Source organism: Montipora foliosa, chromosome 7 (assembly GCF_036669935.1).
Source record: "Montipora foliosa isolate CH-2021 chromosome 7, ASM3666993v2, whole genome shotgun sequence".
Lineage (NCBI taxonomy): Eukaryota > Metazoa > Cnidaria > Anthozoa > Scleractinia > Acroporidae > Montipora > Montipora foliosa.
In genome coordinates this window covers 12,977,675-12,996,743 of record NC_090875.1, presented here as the reverse complement: position 1 = coordinate 12,996,743, position 19,069 = coordinate 12,977,675, and the positions used below count along the sequence as shown (strand labels likewise).

At 40.4% G+C, this 19,069-nt stretch overlaps 1 protein-coding gene across 4 annotated transcripts in view; it reads left to right on the top strand.

Moving 5' to 3' along the window:
• The window catches only part of LOC138010640 (uncharacterized), a 62,409-nt gene that overhangs the window by 33,599 nt on the left and 9,741 nt on the right, over nucleotides 1–19,069 (top strand). For 2 of the 4 annotated variants that reach the window (XM_068857617.1, XM_068857614.1), the window contains exons 2-3: nucleotides 15,084–15,135; nucleotides 16,943–17,287. In XM_068857617.1, coding sequence (XP_068713718.1) covers nucleotides 15,084–15,135; nucleotides 16,943–17,287 — 397 coding nt within the window. Of the gene's footprint in view, nucleotides 1–14,701; nucleotides 15,000–15,083; nucleotides 15,136–16,942; nucleotides 17,288–19,069 lie in introns of all 4 variants that reach the window. The other 2 variants (XM_068857616.1, XM_068857615.1) reach the window with 2 other exon arrangements.

The following is a 19,069-nucleotide window of genomic DNA, read 5'->3' as shown; positions in this document are numbered from 1 at the left end:
CGATTTGTGATCGGCGGTCTGTTCGTTCGAGACTGCCAAACACGAAGTCAACAATAAATATTCCCACGGTTTAGGAAATGGCCCGCTTACCTTTAGTTAAATAGAAAAACATCCTGGTGCAACTTGGATACACTTTGGCATTAATACAGCACACGAGATCGAGCAAAGTGTATTTTATTGATTGCGTGACGCACCAAGGCATGCGTGAAGCCTGGTTTCACGAGCGACGCAAGCGCAAGCACAAGCGCAAGAAGAGCGCTTATTACTCGGGCCCGTAGGGGCACGAGTTATAAAATACGTTTGATTTCAGTTTTATTTTTTTTCCTGTGGAGCAAAATGCACAATAGAAAAACGTGGCGGTGTTTGATTGGGCAATGCACAATAGAAAGCACGTGGCGGTGTTTTGATTGGGTAATGCGCAATAGAAGCCACGTGGCGCTGTTTACATTAGTTATTTAAAGCAAACCACGTAATCTAAGATCATGAAGAGCACTGTGATGCGTTGTTTAGGATTTATTTAGTGAAGATCGACGTTGCGTTGGCTTAATCAATTTCTTCTTGGGGCGCTCAAAACACATACAAAGAAAGGCATAGGCTTTTCGAGGTAGACCCACACTAAAAGATGTCAAGCGTCAGCTTCGAAACAAGTCGTTCCGCGAACTGAATGAAACAAGAATATACTCGAATGTAACTGAAATGGACGCAACTATTGAAAGTGATACAAGTCAAAATACAAATTCTTTAATGAGCAGCGGGTACCTCATTGAGAACAACAACAACAAACAGCGACAAAGAAAATAACTCCACAAACAAATTGACGTCATATTGGAATCTTCTGAAGACAAAGTAAAAACATTGGCACAACGAACAAATGGCCTCACGCTTGTACCATTTCACCGCGAACAAACAGCCTCCCGTCCAGTGTACCATTGACTACGGAGGTAAGATTTTTGTCTATTGCGTGTTTTTGTTTGTTATTGTTAAACAGTTTGTTTCTTGTAGTGGTCTAGCTTCTATCCTAGCCATATTAGCGATCGTGCTCACTGCCATCTTGTGTATATAGTTCTGTTCTAGTTTTACAAGATTTGATGTCATCAGTGGAGACTGTGGTCAGCTCTTTAGAAAATAAATGTGATGTAGTTTGAAAGGCTGTACAGTTATTTGATTCTCAATGGTAATAAAGACTTGATTCCAAAGGAGAACTACAGGTCTCAATAAGCACAAGTGTGTTTACTTTAGTTGTGGTTTGCGTGTGCATTGACATAGACGTGCCCGAGAACCGAGCAGAATTACAGAGAAAAGGCTGAGACGTCTATTTTATAACAGCAGAAAAAGGAGGAAACTTGCGGGAACGTATTTGGTTTACAATGTACCGAGGTCATCCACATTTCATCGTATTACTAGCCAAAGAGATCACTTGCTCGTAAACACAACTATTAGGAGCTACCTCAGGTATGCGTTTAAATGTAATCACGTGGTATGTAACAATTTTCCAAAAGCGTGGATGAACAGGTAAATGCAAAATGATGTTTGAAACATCGAAGCTTGTTCCTTAAACTTAAAAGTGTGTTTGTATTTTTAAAAATAATAGCAACACTTGTGCAATCCAGACCATTTGGAAAATGAAAGTTAAATCTAATACAGAAATCAGGAATACCCGGTACGATTTGTAAAAGAATGTTGTTGTTTTGTTTTCTCCAGAAACGGAACGTATATGGTTTGAATTCAGCGTGAACTATTTACACAGTGAGATAGAGTGACCAATCAAAACAGAGTTTGTAATTGGAAATCTAAACATCAAGATACAAAAGCAAACTGGTGAACACGTAAACCTGAAATATTGCAAATCATAATGCTGACAAACCCAATCAAAGTGCCACTGTCGTTACTCGTGGATATGAAAGTTACCGCGATTGTTTAAAATTGGCAGGCTGAAGTTTTCTTTATGCATTAGCATTGATAGTTGGATAATTGTGTAACAGCACGGTGGGCTCTCATGCAACTAGATACCCAAAATACTGCATGTATGTGAGGTAATCCCCTTTGCTGGAATTCAACACTGTGAAATAAGTACACCATTTCTCCAACAGGCATAAGATTACTCTTTAACACATCTTCTATAAAGAGCTCTACCATGTGTTCAAAGTTCGTTGCACAGATGACAAGGTAATTTTGAATCAGTAAGGTCTGATTTTTGTTGCCAGGTCATATAATGTTAACAGATTTAGCAAGTAGAGCAGATCCATTCAGTAATATTAACACATTTTGCGCCAGTTATACGTTCCTCCAACAAACCTTGTGAATATTTATCATTATATTTGATACACTTAGATACAGATGATCTGAACCATTACTGATCACAGCAAGTGCATATATATTCAGCGCCATGTGTTATCTTATCACGAAAAAGACTGAATCACTTTTGACATGGAATGTCTAATAGAGCCTTGACCTTGACAAATTTCAGTTTGGTTTAGCCTTGAGCTCTGCATAGCTTTCCTTAAATGTTTTATGCTTTTCTGTTTAGGTCTCTGATATGTTCTGGATTGCTTTTCTTTTCCTATTCCCTTGCGGCTTCAATATTTTCAGATCTGTTTTGGCGTTTTGCAATGTTTTTCTTTTCCCTGAACTCTTCAAGTGATTTTGTCTCTTCCGCTTGATAGAGTCTCTCATAGAAGCTCTTTTTTGCCACTGCTTTGTAGAAATTATTACTGACACTCGCATCATTTTGGCCATCGTTAATTGATGTATTAAAGTCTTCGCGTTGGTCAGTGAAAGGCGGTGCACAATTTTTGCACCAATCTGTACTTGTTCAGAATATTTTGCTTCACCTTCGAAGAAAGCCATTTCTTTAATTCTTTTGTTTCTTGCTTCTAAATGCAGCGGAAGGTGCTCAAACACTTCAGTACAAAAGCGACATACAGTAATGGCGGCGCACAACCTCGCGAACAGGAAGTCGCAGCCATCCGCTAAGCTGTGTTGTGATTATCCATCCTGATTGGCTTATTAGATCGAACTTCCGGTTACGCAGGAGTGACACATTTGCATAAAGAACCTCACCAAAACTCGTGGATATATATCCACGAGTAAAAACGAAGGAAATGGATCATGCATAGGACGTTTTGGATATCTGAATGATTTTGGGTTAGATTAAAGGCTATATTGTTAAAAATCCCCAAGTTATCCCTTTCCGTGTTAATTAGTAATGCAAACAAGTCTTAATAATAAATTGGATTAACGAGGCACCAGTGATTGTAAAGCTAGTAATTGCCATGGTTCGTATGTAACACATGTAATCATGAGAAGATTCACGGAAAACGGAATTTGAAATGTTATGCAGGGGTAAGTATTTGAAGGTATTTGTAGACTTTATGCTTCGATGTATTGTGCACATAAACGAGTATCTGTTCTTCTCTTTAAATGAGATTTTACTGCCCTATCAGTAAAATACGGTTAATGGAACGTGACCGTACTAAAAGGGCTATTCATGTCAGGATAGTTATCTTCGCGTTCTTTGTAGGCGGCCGTGCAAGGTCATACAATCAACGGTTTTCTTGTAATTAAAACGAGGACATAAAGACTTTGTTCCTAGATCTCAGATTATAACGTACACCTGCATTGGCCAAATCTGTTAAAGCCTCATTCATTAGTACTAAAGAGCACGGTGTAATGCTTACCTGCTACATGGTAGAACCTGTGCAACTGGCTATTTTAATAGACAGGGTCTAGCTATAAAAGCCTCAGCTAGTCGTCCAAGGTTCACTTGGCAGTTTGGCTTCTGTAGTAAATCAACTAGCTGTTTGCAATTTGTCAAAGTTCTCCCCATCCCTCCCTCTCTCCCTTTGGACATGGGTTGGATATATCGCTTTGCCGTCATTAAAATTGGGTCGCTCTTGCGTGGTGTGTGAAAGTCTGCGCAGCGACTTCCCCCAAGCTTCTTGGCTCGTTGCCTTTGTACATTGCTCACTAGCCGATACTCTTGTCCGATCCAGCACTTCCTGTTTACCACTCAGCTCGTAGTGCTGGAGAGATAAGTGAGGTTATTCTTTGTCACGCAATCTGGAAGTCGCATAGGCTAACCAGCCGCAAGGCAGTGTTTCCCTCAAAAAAAAAAAAAAACCCAATACGTCTGCTGTCTCGTTCCACTGCGCCTTGCGTTATGTGTTTAAAAGCTAATTATGCATGTTGATACCAAGGAACAGTGACATTAATGGTTAATATTCCTTGACAGGCTTCTCACCGTTCAGAGAGTTTGCGTTCACATTTCTATCTTTATTTCTCGAGAGTTTCAATACACAAAGCGAAATAACAATGACAGGCCAAGTGACCCACACTACAGTATTCTATCTTTTCTCCTGCCCTTACCATTAATATTCTGGAAACGAAACACAATTTTTTTGACACCGACTCCGTTTACGTACAGAGGTTATTTTTCATTAGACAAGAGGTTTGGAAATAGAATTCAAATAAAAAATACTTCTCTTTGAAACGTTCAGTTTGTAAGTCGCTTTAATACTGCATTCGCTATCAAGCGCGGTGCGAGTCAACAATTAAAACAACTAATTTTAAGAGAGGATGGGAGAGAGAGAAGGAAAAAAAAAAAAAAAGTTATTTACCAGCAAAGGGTCGGTCGGTCTTGAAAAAGCTGCAATTTCAAGGCCTCGGCCTCAGTTTTTCTCTATACGGGCCTCCCAGCTGGCAAATAACATATTTATTTTGACAATTGGGTGCATGCTACTGTGAGTATTTAAATTACAACAAATGGTATATTTTAAATATTTGATTCTCGTGCTATGGATTCATTTGGCATGGCCATCCTCAAGGAATTGGTGTACTTCTGAAGAGTTGAGATTGAGATATGGTGCACATCTTCACGTGTCGCGCACGTAACAGTGTTTTTTACGCGCATCACTGCACGAAAGTTTGTACATCTCACCTTCGTTTCTCTTTCTGTTTTTTCTGCAAAAGATGTTTCGATGAATCATTTCGTTTCATCTTAAACCGTTCAATTAGCGTTTGCTTTCTCAAACACTGAGCAAGAATAACCATGATCGATCAGTAAAAAAACAATGTGCTTTTCTCAAATTTTACCTCCTGTCCAGTGGTCATTGTCGCCACCTGTAATGAAGATAATCTGGGTCCGGGTATTCACTACATACACAGTCGAACATCATGAGAATCGCAATGTAAGGCCGATGTAAGAAGGACAGACTTCTCTCTTTTCTTTTCTTTAGTGCTAAATTAACGATACACCACTGTACTTTTGCAGGCCCGAGTATAGGCTACTTGTAGCCTCTTGTTTCACCGTGAAAACGGGGTTGACGCACGCATAAGCACAAGGATCAAATATTTTGCTTTACCTTGTGCTTTCGCTTATGCTTGTGTTCGCTTGCGTCGTGTGAAACGAAACGCAGCATAAGCACAAGGAAATTTGCTGCGTCTGGCCAATTAAAGCACTCGTTCTAGATTTCCTGCATCTGAACTTTTGAACAAAATGGCGGTTGCTGTGGTTGATTTTGATGCTTATGTCGACGTTCGTTTTCACTTAGCATAAGCTTCTTATGCTTGTGCTTGTGCTTGTGCTTGCGTCGCTAGTGAAAACAAAGACCGAGACACACTAGGCGACAGCCGCAGCGATAGCCTCAAGTCCCTGCGTTCGTTGTACTTGCAAAACTGTACGGAGCTTAAGCACGTGCGTTTTTTTCACTTGCCAGGACACTGGTGTCTCCCAGATTTTTATACGAATCGTCCCTAATGGATAAAAGATAGTTGGCAATGTAAATGTGGTTGTGTGAAGACAAGTTAAAAGGGAAAACAGCTCACTTCCGGTTGCCGCCCGCGTCTCAAAAATGCGCGTGCTTAAGCTCTCTAACAAGTCCCTGCGAGGCGACGCCTGTTTGGTGCATAGGCAGTGATCTCGTATGAGAGGGGATGTGAACCAGTTTTCTAATTCAATATGGTAGACCATGTCGCTGCAATCAGTCGCACGAATTCAAACCAGTTTGAATTCGTGCTACTGATCGCAGCGACAAAATTAACCGTGTCATACAAGGCGAATTGTTGCAGCGACTTATCGCCGAGTGTGTCCCGGCCTTAAATTTCCTAACGTCCAAAAAATTCACAAGTACAGAAACATTCCTCGCTACACTCCTGTTCCCCACAGCTGCTTCCACAAGCCCTCCTCTTAGCCGCCGCAAGATGGACGGCAACGCACTATCGGCTATGACTTTTTGAAGAAATCGGTTTCATATAAATATACACTTTGTAGTATGTGGCGAGCTTTTGGTACGTGCAAATGACATATGCAGCACCTGCGCACACTTGCGAGTTTTCTGCTCGACAGAGGGGCCATGCTCGAAAGACTAGTTTGAACAGATGCAAGTCACGATTCATGGACTACTCCTTTTCTCAATGCACTTCATTGAGAGAATGTCATTATACTATACTAAGCAGTAACTGCCTCTATTTCAGCTTATTTCTGATTATTATCATATTTCCAAAGCAGCAAGCAATAAGCCTGCGTGACAGCCGCCACTAATTTGTTATTATTTGTTATTATTACCTAATAATAACAAATTAGTGGAGGCTGTCACGCAGGCTACAAGCAATCAGTTCCTCACACGTCTTGTGATTCGCAGCAAGAACACTGCATAAGGAATTCCTCGAGCCTTGAAATGTATGGCTTTTTCCTTTTAGCGGTGATGTCTTCCGTGGAAATGCCCAAATGATCACATATGGCTTTTAGTATGCTGATGGCAAATGAGGAGAGCTTAGAATTGGATCTAAGGAGACAAAGATTGAAGCTCTCGTACCAGATCGGGAGGGTTGGCTGTATTCTAGTCATCACGTGGTCTCGTAGCTCTCCAAACGCTTCCTCCATGACTACTACTTCGTCATCATCCTCTTCTTCAGGGATCGTCTGCGCATCTGTATGGATATTCAGGTTTCGCTTTGCGGCTAGCCGTGAAAAGAAGCTCGTTATTTGCTTCGGAGTTAGAAATTCCGCACTGGAGAACATGCGGTTGCCAGTTGCATCTCGAGCCGTCATCATCGACCTCGCGACTTGAACTGCATTTGCTTTTTGTCCTGTCGAACTTGTTCACTAAATACTCTCTTTGTTTGTCCGTAAACCTAGCCCTTCTCGTCTGGGCCAATTTCAGAGCCCACCCCATCTTCAAATGTGGCTGTCGAGTAAAAATATTCGTCACCATTGCATCTTCTCCAAACTGTGGCACTCTCGTGAACTGGCTTTCGAGCCTTGCAGCATATCCCCGTACGGCTTTGTCAAGCATGGTTTCACTCTCTAATGCGCGGACGTGCTTACCGCAGTCCAAATGTCTCTGGAGGGACGAAAATCTCTGATACGATGTCGTGCACCCTTCCTCGGGGCATGCGAAAAGCTCGCTGCTTGTAGGAGGTAGGCTTTGTTCTCCTTTTCGAGGAACGGGTGGATCTTTTGTTATTCTTGACTTCAGAGGACAAAACTTGTCAGACACTTCCTCATCTGCCGAAAGAGAAGAAAGCTGTGGGATAAGGAAATTGACCGGTATGTTAATCTTGGCAAGCGGAATCTTTTTTCCAGGCCCGATGCCATAAGCTTTCCACACTCGAATATATCCGTCGCCATATTCAACATTTGTGACTGTGCTAACTCCGTCGAACTTGATCTTTGTTGCAGGGTTTGGCGATATTACACTATCACAAAACAAGGCGCAAAGGGCAGACACGCCTCCTGATGATTCCATGGCATTCACCATTTGGCTGGCTGTCTCCACATCATGCTCTTCATTAAGATGTATTCTGATGTGGGCCTTGATAGTAGCAGACTTCCTATCACAAGCCCCCTTGCCGTCTTGGGTGTCGGAGAAGTCCAGTCGCTTGACTGTTACGCCATGAAGCTGTCCAGCTTGAATGGTGCCCACGATGGTCCCACCGCTTCGATAACAACCAGCGTTATCCTGTCTGAAGTATGCTACCATAAGGTTGGGCATGATTGCCTCATGATTGCCTGGACGGCCAGTGTATCGTGATTAATCGACTGAAAGACATGGGCGAATGTCATCATCTCGAAATCTTGGTCTTGGCGCATGCGCCTAGTAGCCACTGTTATATGCCACGACAAGCCGCACTTAGCGAACCAATCACTCTGGCTTTCGCGATATTTCTTCGGTAAGAATTTCATCACCCAATCTTGTACGAGAAAGACAGAGGTGTCATCGATCGAGGGCGTCAAGGATGTCAAGACGTGCGTCATCTTGGTTAACGCTTCGTAGCAGATGCGCCTTCCAAGCCTCGCTATTCTGTTTGGCTTGATAGGCTACAAACGTGAGCTCCTCTCTGGTGTCCTCTGATACATTATTGGCAGGCATCAATCGGATCGCTTTGTCGATCTCCAGTAGAACAGCTGTCAACTCTTCGCATCGATCACATGTTTCTTGGTGAGCGTGGTCACACTCGGACTGATAGTCTTTGTCTCGAGGATCACTTAATGCGACTTGCCTGCAATGGTCTGGGACGCTGGAAGTCCTCGCCACGTGCACCTGCATAAGGGAAACAGTAACAAACTATTATTATAGGCAGTAGCATTTGTTACCCCTCTCTCCTTCGAAGGCTCCAAGTACCCCTCCCCAGACACACCTTTGTTCATAGTATAGCATCTTACAAACATGCATTTTTTTTGCGTCATTGGAAAGGGAGTGGGGCTTAACAGTATTGACATTAATTGGTCAAGCATAACCTCCTTACCTTGTAGTCAGTCTTCAAGTACCGTTTGGATGTTTTGAGGCGATCGGTTTGCTCCTTGGCCCATGACATCCCCATAAAACTATCACCTAGGTGTTGCGCAACATCGCAGAGGTCATCAAAGGCTTCAGCTCCAGTACTACTAATGTAGTCAAGGCTTTGCAAAGATTTCCCCACCGATGCAGAACAGTTAGAGAGAATGCTTAGAAGTGTCCTGCGGCTCAGCGGCTTGAAGTTTGACTCTTCGGCGTATGTGAGATACTGTCTGACAATGGACTCCGGTATTAAAGTACGAATGACATTGGGGACTGTGACGATTTCCTTTGTCGATAGCTTTATGGACTTCTCTCAAAATGGCAGATCTTGTATAATATGCGGGCTCGTTATGAAGACCAGGAAATGATCCACTTGAGTCTGCGAGACAAACATTTTGGTCTGTACTTGCCACGCCTGGGGTACTCCTCTACCATGACGTCGTGCATGCTCCTTTGCAGTGCTAAATCGGTACCTGGTTAAACCTGGAATCCACCTTTTCATTGTTCTGAAGGCTAGCTTATCAGCTACTATGGAGAGTATCTGGCGCCGGACCTGCCAAGTACCCGCGTTCATATAACAATCAGACAGTGTTGCCATCAGCACGTGATCTACATTCTCGTCATCCTCTTCTTCGCTGTCACTGGAGGACTTCTGTGGTTAAAGAGACCTATAGGAGACAAGGGTCTTCCATAATTGCGCAGACTGGTTTGGCGCAACTTCCTCCAACACTGCACCTACTGCTTGACGGGCTTTGCGAACATGGCGTCGCCTTGTTCTAGCACTTGACTCGGTCCACGGCACAGTAAAGGGGTAACGGACTTGGCTAATATCTTTGCTTTCTAAGAACTGGTTCATCTTCTCGAGAGGGGTTTTATTTTCATGCCCGGCACTTCTCGATCGACCTCGTCGAGCAGGCGTGCAAGTTAGATCCAAGGTGGTTTGCACAGATGGGGAGTACAGGCTTCCCTCAGGTGTCTGAAAGACGGGTGTATCTTTGCCGAGCTTTCTAGTAGGCGCTGGCGTACTTTCGGCAACAGGTCCGACTTTCATCATGCTCAGCAAAGAATCCGAGCCTTCACTTTCCTGAAGTATAATGCAAACATGATCAGAGTGGTTGAAACTAAACATAGCTGTTCCACTTAAATAACATTAATCATGTTTGCTAGTAGTGCTTAAATTTTGTCTGTTTGTGACAAGAAAAACGGCAATTTCGATATCCTGTTTATGATTACAATAACGGTCTAATGGTGTTGATGTTTTTATGACAAAAACATCGAAAATCGGTACATAATATCCTCCTCCGCAGGTATCTCATTTGTTAGGTGACCTGTGGCCGTTATATTGGGTGGGAGAGGGCTGAAGGCGAGTGAGGTCCTTTGCTCCACCAACATTTTTGCTCCCAGGCCTTCGCGTTCTAGTTATCTTTCCACAGGACGCCCGAGACCATTTGAAAATAAAAACCAGGCGAGACGCCTGCGGAGGAGGGTAGGTACATAGAGACTCCCGAGAATTGAATTTCCTTGCCAGACATGCTGTTGTTCTTGGTTTGGCGGCAGACTATCATCGACTTAGTCCGACTGCGTTATATCAAAATGACATAAGTGTTTATCTAGATACTTAAAGTGCGCACCCATCTCTAGGTCGGAAAGTCTATTTTACATTTGGTCCTTCAAGAGGATTCTAAATCATAAATATAAACCTACCAATGATAAAGTATGTACTTTATGAGACACCTCCTCGATTTGGTCTGCAGCAACTACATTTCCGCTCTGTCTAAGGCAAAGTTAGTACGACATTTGGAGCATATACCTATGATTTTGATACCAAACAATGCGTTACTGAGACATATAGGGGTATATTATAAGGAAAAAATGTAAGACAGTGTGGCCACCATGAACAACACCGAATATCTGAAGTTTGGGGAAACGCACAGGCCTAAAACTTGGAGAAGTGTCTTCTTCATTTATCTTCTACAACATCACGAATTCTTGACTTTTTCCACTGGATGGTTTTCGATTTATTTTTTTATTGCGTGACAGTGAAAACGATCTATATAAATTTTCCTGTCCAGTTGGTTTGAATGAAATATGCAGAGAAATTGAGTTGTGCAAATTTGAAAAAAAAAAAAGTTAACTTAAACTTTGCTGACGGTTATACATATATAATAAAAATATTGATTTATGATTCTGTAACAAGAATAAGGTCGTTTTACACAAACTGTTTTAAGAATATGTTTCCTACTGTAGCTACAAGCCGCCTTGGTGCGTCACGCAATCAATAAAATACACTTTGCTCGATTTCGTGTGCTGCTTTTATTTAGTGTAGCCGTTAGGCAATTCCAAAGTGTACCCAAATTGCACCAGGATGTTTTTCTATTTAACTAAAGGTAAGGATTACATAATTTCCTAAACCGTGGGAATATTTATTGTTGACTTCGTGTTTGGCAGTCTCGAACGAACAGACCGCCGATCACAAATCGGGAAGGTCGCGTCTACTCTACATGGCAAATCGTACAAATCTGACTCTCTGCGGCTGCATAATTTGGCAAAGGAAGGCTACACTTCTTAAGAGAGGGTAATAGTTAGTATCCAAATAGTTTTTGAGGTTTAAATCAGTTCGATATGATGCGTGAAAGGTGCGTGACTTGTACATGGCAACATGACCCGGGGTCTAACGCCAATCTGTTTTAATCAAAATTGCCTTGCATTAGTCGACTTATTTCAGAGGCGTTCGTGCGAAAACCAGGCAAATTTTCAGATAATGAGTAGGTTCTATATCCGTAGGCTATGTTTTATGAATTTGAAATAATTTGGAGAATGATCCCATATAGAAAATTCACTTTATTTTTAGCGGTAAATTCTAATTTTAGTGAGCACTATTCGAATGTCTTTCCAAAACGGGCTCGTTTGTTGCTATTTTACTTTATCGAACCAAAAATCCTAGCAAGATAAAGTGTTTAACATCTGCTATATGAAATTTAAGTGGTAGATTGTTTATATTTTTTATTGCGCGCGGATGCCAGCTTCATTTTTGTACCGGATAATTTCCCCTTGATTTGTTGTCAATTTCAAGCATCAGACGGGGAAAAAGCGAAAATCTTAAAAAATTCCCAAACTAAGTCGTATTTTGAAAAACAAACCCTGGCAGGCTTTTAAACTCATTAACACCTTCTCACAAACTGAAAATGAGGGCAGGTTAGGTTTTGAGCTGTGGCCGCACTTTGCTCGATTTTTCTGTGCCTTCGCTCTGAATATTTTGCTCAAGACTTTTGCTCAAGACTTGGTGTGTCATCTTCAGTTTTTAAAGTTTCTTTTGTCTCGCGGGAAATATGTTTTTAAACAAGTAAACGATATCCTAGGATAAATTAGTGTTCTATCCTGGAATTTACATTTGTATGCTGGCGAGGAAAAACTATAATTAAACACCTCTGAAATGGGAGAATGGTCGGCATAAAGGAATCCAAGTCGCATTTTTTTTTTAAGGTGGCCCACAATACCTTTTATTGGCACGTAGATTAATAGAAAAGTTGAGAGCCTTAGCAACCTAGAGGAAACAGTGAATCATATTATTGTATTGATGAAGTACAGTAAAAATAGAGCCTTAAGCCCACCTGAGAGCAATGAGTTTTTTTCAAATTGATTATTTATGCCATTGTGATAACATATTTCAAGAAGGCGTCCTTCTAAATAACTGAAAAATTGTAAATGAAGTAGGATTCGTCGTAGATGTGCGTTTTTCTACCTGTAGTTTATTTTTGATTTCAAACAATGGCTAAAACGGTTTTTTGCCACTGTTATGTTACACAATAAAACTCGTCGGGGAAGAAGAGAAAGGCTCTTTTTGTCGTTGTTTTCAAACTTCATTTGGAGAATAATTCGTCCATCAGACAACCTGAATTTTTTACGGTATTTTTCCAATATCAAAGAAAAGAAGCTAAAGCTAATATTTATTTCATGAGCCCTAGTTAAATGCTTTCCTTCTAGAGGGTAGGACATCTGGATTCTGACTGTTTTAGACGTTTTACGTCGGTGTCACTGTCCTATCGAGCATATACCATCCACAGCAATGTTTATGGTAATGTGCAGAGTTCTGAATTTGTTTCATTCTTAGCTTTGCTTTCTTTTCGCTTCCAATTGCCAGTGGTTCAGACCTATAGACCGAATGCATAAATGGCGGCCAAAAAATATATTCTTTTGTTTGCTTGCTAATTAGACTCACTAGCCTCGTTTGCATGTACAAAATACAAAAGAAATGTTTCTTAAGAGCGAGGCTAGTGAGTCTAATTAGCACATAAGCAAAACAATACATTTTTGGCCGCCATTTATGCATTCGGTCTATACGGTCGTGCGATTATCTCTGACAGTGAAAAACACTTGTTTATACTATGCAGGCCTCAAGGACTCGATTTAATGATTTTCTCTTTAAAAAGAAAACATCCTTTCAAGGCAACACCGTTCCAATACAAATTACGCAGTGCAGTTATGTAACGCCCATTATGCCGTGTAATAGCTGCCTTTCAGGGAAGTTCTGACCAATTGACTTCATAGAGGACAAAAGCTTATATCTATCTAATAATCCCATTGTTTATTGTATCTTAATAATTGTTCATGTTCAGTAAAGAAGTGTAACTCTTACATCAAAATAGTAAAGGACTTGTATTCCCAAATATTTTGGTACTTTCCTGTGATGTATAAATTTCTACACCTTTTTTTTACTGAATTCGCATACAGTTTAAAAATCGTTTTCAAAAGAGTCCCAAACATCATTTTTTAAGCGTGCACTGGTATCAGTCGGAAGTGGCTTGAGGACCTTCCTAAAAACAATTAAAGCAATATGACACAATTCATGAAAGAGAGATTCATGAATTTTTTCCCGTTTTGGCACCACTAGGGATACTAAAATGAGAACTGTCTAACAGCTGAGATATTTTACCAAAACAAAATCGTAAATTATAAATTAGTATGAGATGTCAAATGAGGACTTGAATTTTAAGTTGTTTAAGCTCAAAACTGACTAGTTGTGTTCTAATAAATATTCCCTATTGGGATTTAGATAAAAAGCGGGGCATTTTGGGTGGACCTGTGTTTAAACCCTTGAAGGTCTATAAAATACCTCAAGGTGAGCACTCTATAAGTCAATAAGTATGGCGTAGAGAACAAACGTGCTATATAAAAAGGATTAAAAGGATAAAATTATTATTTAAAATATTAATCATTATTATTTTCAAGCTTGTACTTTAATGATTTCCTTGTTTGAGTTTTTTTTTTCAAGATTCTTCGAGTCATGCATATTAACTTCTAAGCTGTCGATATTTTGCAATGCCTTGTAAGATGTTTCTTCTTCATAGCTACAGTGAACAGCTATGATAAAAATATTTGTTATTCGCCATTGTGGACGCTATCTTTGGCATTTTTTTGTTGTTATTGTCCTACATTTAGCCGAGTACACCCGCTGCACGAAACCGTTCTTCGTAAATAATCACCTTCGACTGAATCCCTTGCTCGAATTGCTTTCATGTGTTCATCACAAACTAATTTCATCTGTGAACTCTCGGGCAACATTCATTTCATTCGGCTAAACGACAAACTATGTTTCTCGGAATGCAAATTTGTAAACAGCTTCTATTGTGCAGAATAATTTTTGTACTTTCTTTGTGTAATTCCATTTGCTTTGTATTCTATTTATAATTGACAACATAGTGTTCACTTGTAATTACAGCTTGGTGGATTTGTCGACCCAGTTTGCATATTAGGTTAGCAGGTGTTCACTGTAGGACAGGTGACTCAACTTTATAATCAAATTCCACACTATGCGAAAGACAGTGGAATATCTTCACATTTCCAACAAACCGCCTAGACCGATACTTGCATATGGCGGTAACAAGTCTGGCAGTCTATAAAATGGATCTCGTTTGTGGTTTTAGGAGACTGGAAGGAACAAGATACAGGTGCCTGCAATCCACCAGACAACTCTCGATGCTTAATAAAAGTGCATTAAAATTAATGAAAAGTCTCCATAAACTTCGCGTTCACGGACAGGCAAGTTAATTTGAATGACAACAATCTTCGGGGTCTGTGTTTCAGAGACGAGAATGGACGCCATCAAAAATTACATAGCTCCTTTGCGGCAAAATGTGGCGAAATAGCTCAGAACAGAGAGACTAAGGCTAAAGGACATCATCCATGATGAGGCTTTTCAATTCGTTTGCAGTTCTCTTCAAGGTAAAATTTTAAGGAATTTCTAGCACATATTATTTTCCTTGCCTCCAGTCATTTGGACTTTAACTTTTTTGTTTTCGTCTTCAGATAATCCAAGTTATCCTTGTGCTAAAGATGACCATCACGGTCAATAATGGTGGTAAGTCCAGCTTATCTTGCATGCTATATCCATCTAATGACCTCGGTATCATACGGGTTGTTTGTGGTCACAAGGCGACGGATAAGATTTGTTTGCCCACTGTTTCATTGCCGCCAAATGCGTTCTCGCTTTCTCAGTCACACTTAAAGATGAAAATGAAGATAAAATAATCTGGAAAAAAAATCCTCAACGCACTCGAGTCGTCTTGACATTTGAAATGATCTTTTAGTTAGAAATAAGAACAATTTGAAATTTTGCAATTAAAATGTTTCATACAGGAAGATAAGAAAAAGAAAGCAATTCAGTTTTTCCGCAAGACACTTGAGGTATGGAGATTTGTCGTAGTTATGCCGTCTTTGACCACAATTCGTACATTGAGGCGAGACTTGAGTTTCAAGTGGATACCTTGACACTGCGAGAGTAATCTGGATTGAAAAGTATTTGATGTAAAGATATCAAGACTTGGGCAATAAACAACGGATGTGGCGAAGCTAAGGATATAGTTGAACGAAAACGCCGATATATTCTAATTTAAAGAAATATACCAGTATTTTATTGCAAATGTTTTTGTTTAAAATTATGATTTTCATGAACCAATTTCCAGGAACCTTGCATAACGATCTTTTTTTTAATCCAGAGAACACGTTGCAATGTTAAATAGAATGGATACAAGAGATAAAAAAATCACAAATGCAACGTGTTGTTGCTATTCCTCGAGGTGCAACAAATGACACTAGGTTTCTTTACACTATTTTCGGAACAATTAGACTGACTTCCCGATAAGAAATTTTATCTGAGGGGAAGTTAAAATAATTAGACAGAAATTGTTAGCACAATTATGTCCCACTGAAAAGTTCCCAGATCTGAATTATTGTCTTGAGTATCTTTTGTTAAAAATAATTGTAAATTATCTCTTTGGAATGTTTTTAGTCTTTTGAGAGAGTCATATGAATGACGTTGGAGGCGCGGTGGCCTCATGGTTAGTGTGCTCGACACCGGATCGAGTGGTCTGGGTTCGAGTTCAACAAAACCCGGATAAAGCACAAAATAAGGAGACTCTACCATAAGAAATAAACAAAAACACTATTTTTTACATAGACCGTTTTCGTAGATTACCAGATAAATAATTCTACACCGTTTTGCCATCCATCACCTCAAGTTCTTCATGAATTATTTTGTTCTGGTATCTTCTTGAATAATCCTTCACTTTCCAATCAAGAATATTCTCATTCAGTTTCACAGATGTGATATACATGAAAAAAAGATGTTAAATTTTTAATTTGGCAACGGGTGAGGTTGGGAAAAGGTTGTCCGAGAAAACAAACTCTCCCGAATAAAGCAGACAAAGCGGTGTTGAATTGAATTTAGCGAAAATAAAAATGTTCACGAACAAAAGGGTGTGGCTTTTCGGAGCTGATTTTGGACCACGCTGCCCACAAAAAACTTGACCGAGCCTTTCAGTTTTCATTTTTCGAGGATGTACTTTTATCCGAAAAAAATAAAGTATTAACATTATTTTCGACAGACGCCTCTAAATCAAGTACCTTGCATTACATTCAGGAAAATGTAAAAAGGTAGCATTTGACAAAATTGCGCTTGACAATAGTTACTGTGTTGAAAGAGTAATGTACATTTCTTTGAGTGAGTGTGAGTGGTATAATTTTAGTGAAATCACAACCCGCCCACGTATGCTTGATCGACTTAACGAGTAAAAGCTCGTTAGCCACATTTTGAGCATTTCCACAGGATGAAGTGCTATATAAACGCCTCTTTTATATCTGATTCACTTAAATTTATTTCCTTTCAGCGGTTCGAGTAATTCAAATCACCTCAAAAACTATATGCCAAGGAAACACCTTTAAGTTTGAGTGCGCCAACTCTTCTCTTGCCATGGTCATCTACATTGCTACTTACGGACGCAAATCTGGTGGAGATACTTCATGTTCATTTAATGCTGCCGAAGCTGACCCCTCGGTGTTAAGAGCCAATGATACTGACGACAACTTTGTCGAATGCCCTTATCAGGACGTCACGCTAGATACCAAGCGATTATGCGAGCACAGAAGGCGGTGTGTAGTGACTGCGAATGAAACTTATTTCGGAAACCCCTGCAAAGGAGTCTACAAGTACTTGCAGATCATATATGCTTGTGGTGAGTATTACCCCTCGTTTTAAGAAACACAAACTGCACGATACGGGATCATATACTTTCACCCTACAATCCCAACAAACTATATCAAAGATATGCTAAGACTCATACTCAAAGAGAATTGTTTCCAGTTCAACGGAAAGAACTATCTACAAATTCACGGTACCGCCATGGGTACTAAAATGACCGTTGCCTTTGCAAATATCTTTATGGCCGATCTTGAGACAAATTCTCAGCAAAAGTGTCATGAAGCCAATGATTTGGAAACGATACATTGACGACATTTTTTCGTTGTGGGATGTCAGCAAACCGGATATAAACAAGTTCATCACACAAGCAAACTGACACCACCCTACCATCAAATTTACAGCTGAAATCGCAAACACTGAAGCCACATTTTGAGACACTGTTGTATATACAAAGGCAAACGCTTTCAAAATCAATCCATTCTGGATATAAGAACACACTTGAAGCCGTCTGAAATCTTTCAGTACACTCATTTTTCCTCCAGCCACCCACGAGGTTTCAAAAAAGGATTCGTGAAGGACTAAGCCCTTAAGACTTCTACGCACTAATTCTTCAAGAACAACGTTTGAAGAGAACATTTGCAAATTCAAATCACGTCACCGTGCTTGAGGCTATCCAAAACGTCTGATTGAGACACTCCTATCAGACATCAAATTCACAGAAAGTGAATCAGCGCTGAAGCAAAGGAATGAAATCCCTAAAGATATCTTGCGACACAGTATCACCCGGCAGTGCCAAACCTTAAACGTGCTTTATTAAAAAATCGGCACTCCATACCAAAACAGCCTTCTCTACGGTAAATTTTCAGAGCCACCACTCATATCTTCTCAAAGGGGAAAACCCCTTAAAGTGGTACCATGATCAAAAAATCATTTCCTTTTTTTCTTCTGAATTTGAAAGCGTGTTCGCTTAACACCTAACTGGCAAAATTTTGAGCTTTGAGTTTTATCCAAAGGCTGTTTTTTGCTGTGGCTCTATTTTGAGTGTAAGTTTTGGATTTCATGGTCCGCCATTACTCACGTTCAAAACTGGCCGATTGGACCTCAGAGGGTTGGATCTAGAGAAAATGACGTCATTTACTCACTAACTTAAAATTTCAGCGTGTAAACGCAATTTATTATATATGTAAAACACGGGTTGAAAAGTCTGAAAGCCCGAAACTCCCGTGCTGCATATTAATTAGGCCGCGTACACACGCATTGCATTCTTAAACTAGTGAGTGTTTGACGTCATTTTCTCCTTGACCCGGCTCTCTCAAGATTGTGAAGTTAGTAATGGCGGACCAATAATTAAGAAAATTCCAGCTAAAATAAACAGGTGTCTTTTTAAAATCAGAACTTAAAACTTGGGTGAATTAGTGTTTAGTTAACATAGTTTTGAAATCCAAAGGAAAAACAAAATTTTTTTTTGGTCGTAGTACCACTTTAAAGACATGCTCGTAAGAGCAAATCTTTATAGAGGTCAAAGACCGAAAATATGGTACAAAAGTCTCAACCGTTAAGGAGTTGTGTAGGCCTGTCAATCCTTGCTACTTACTACTGTGCATATTCTGACCCCTGTCCAACCAGGGTATTAAAGCGTTCTTACTCCTTCTTGCTCGGACAAGGCAACGGGTACGGACTAAAATGTACTAATCCCCCACCTCTCTGGGAAGGCAAAGCAAAAAAATGGATTAATCTTCCACCCCCTAGGGCAAGGCAAAGAATCAAAGACCCCAAAAAACCCCATCCACGCCCCATGTTTCCCCGGGTGGGGGTT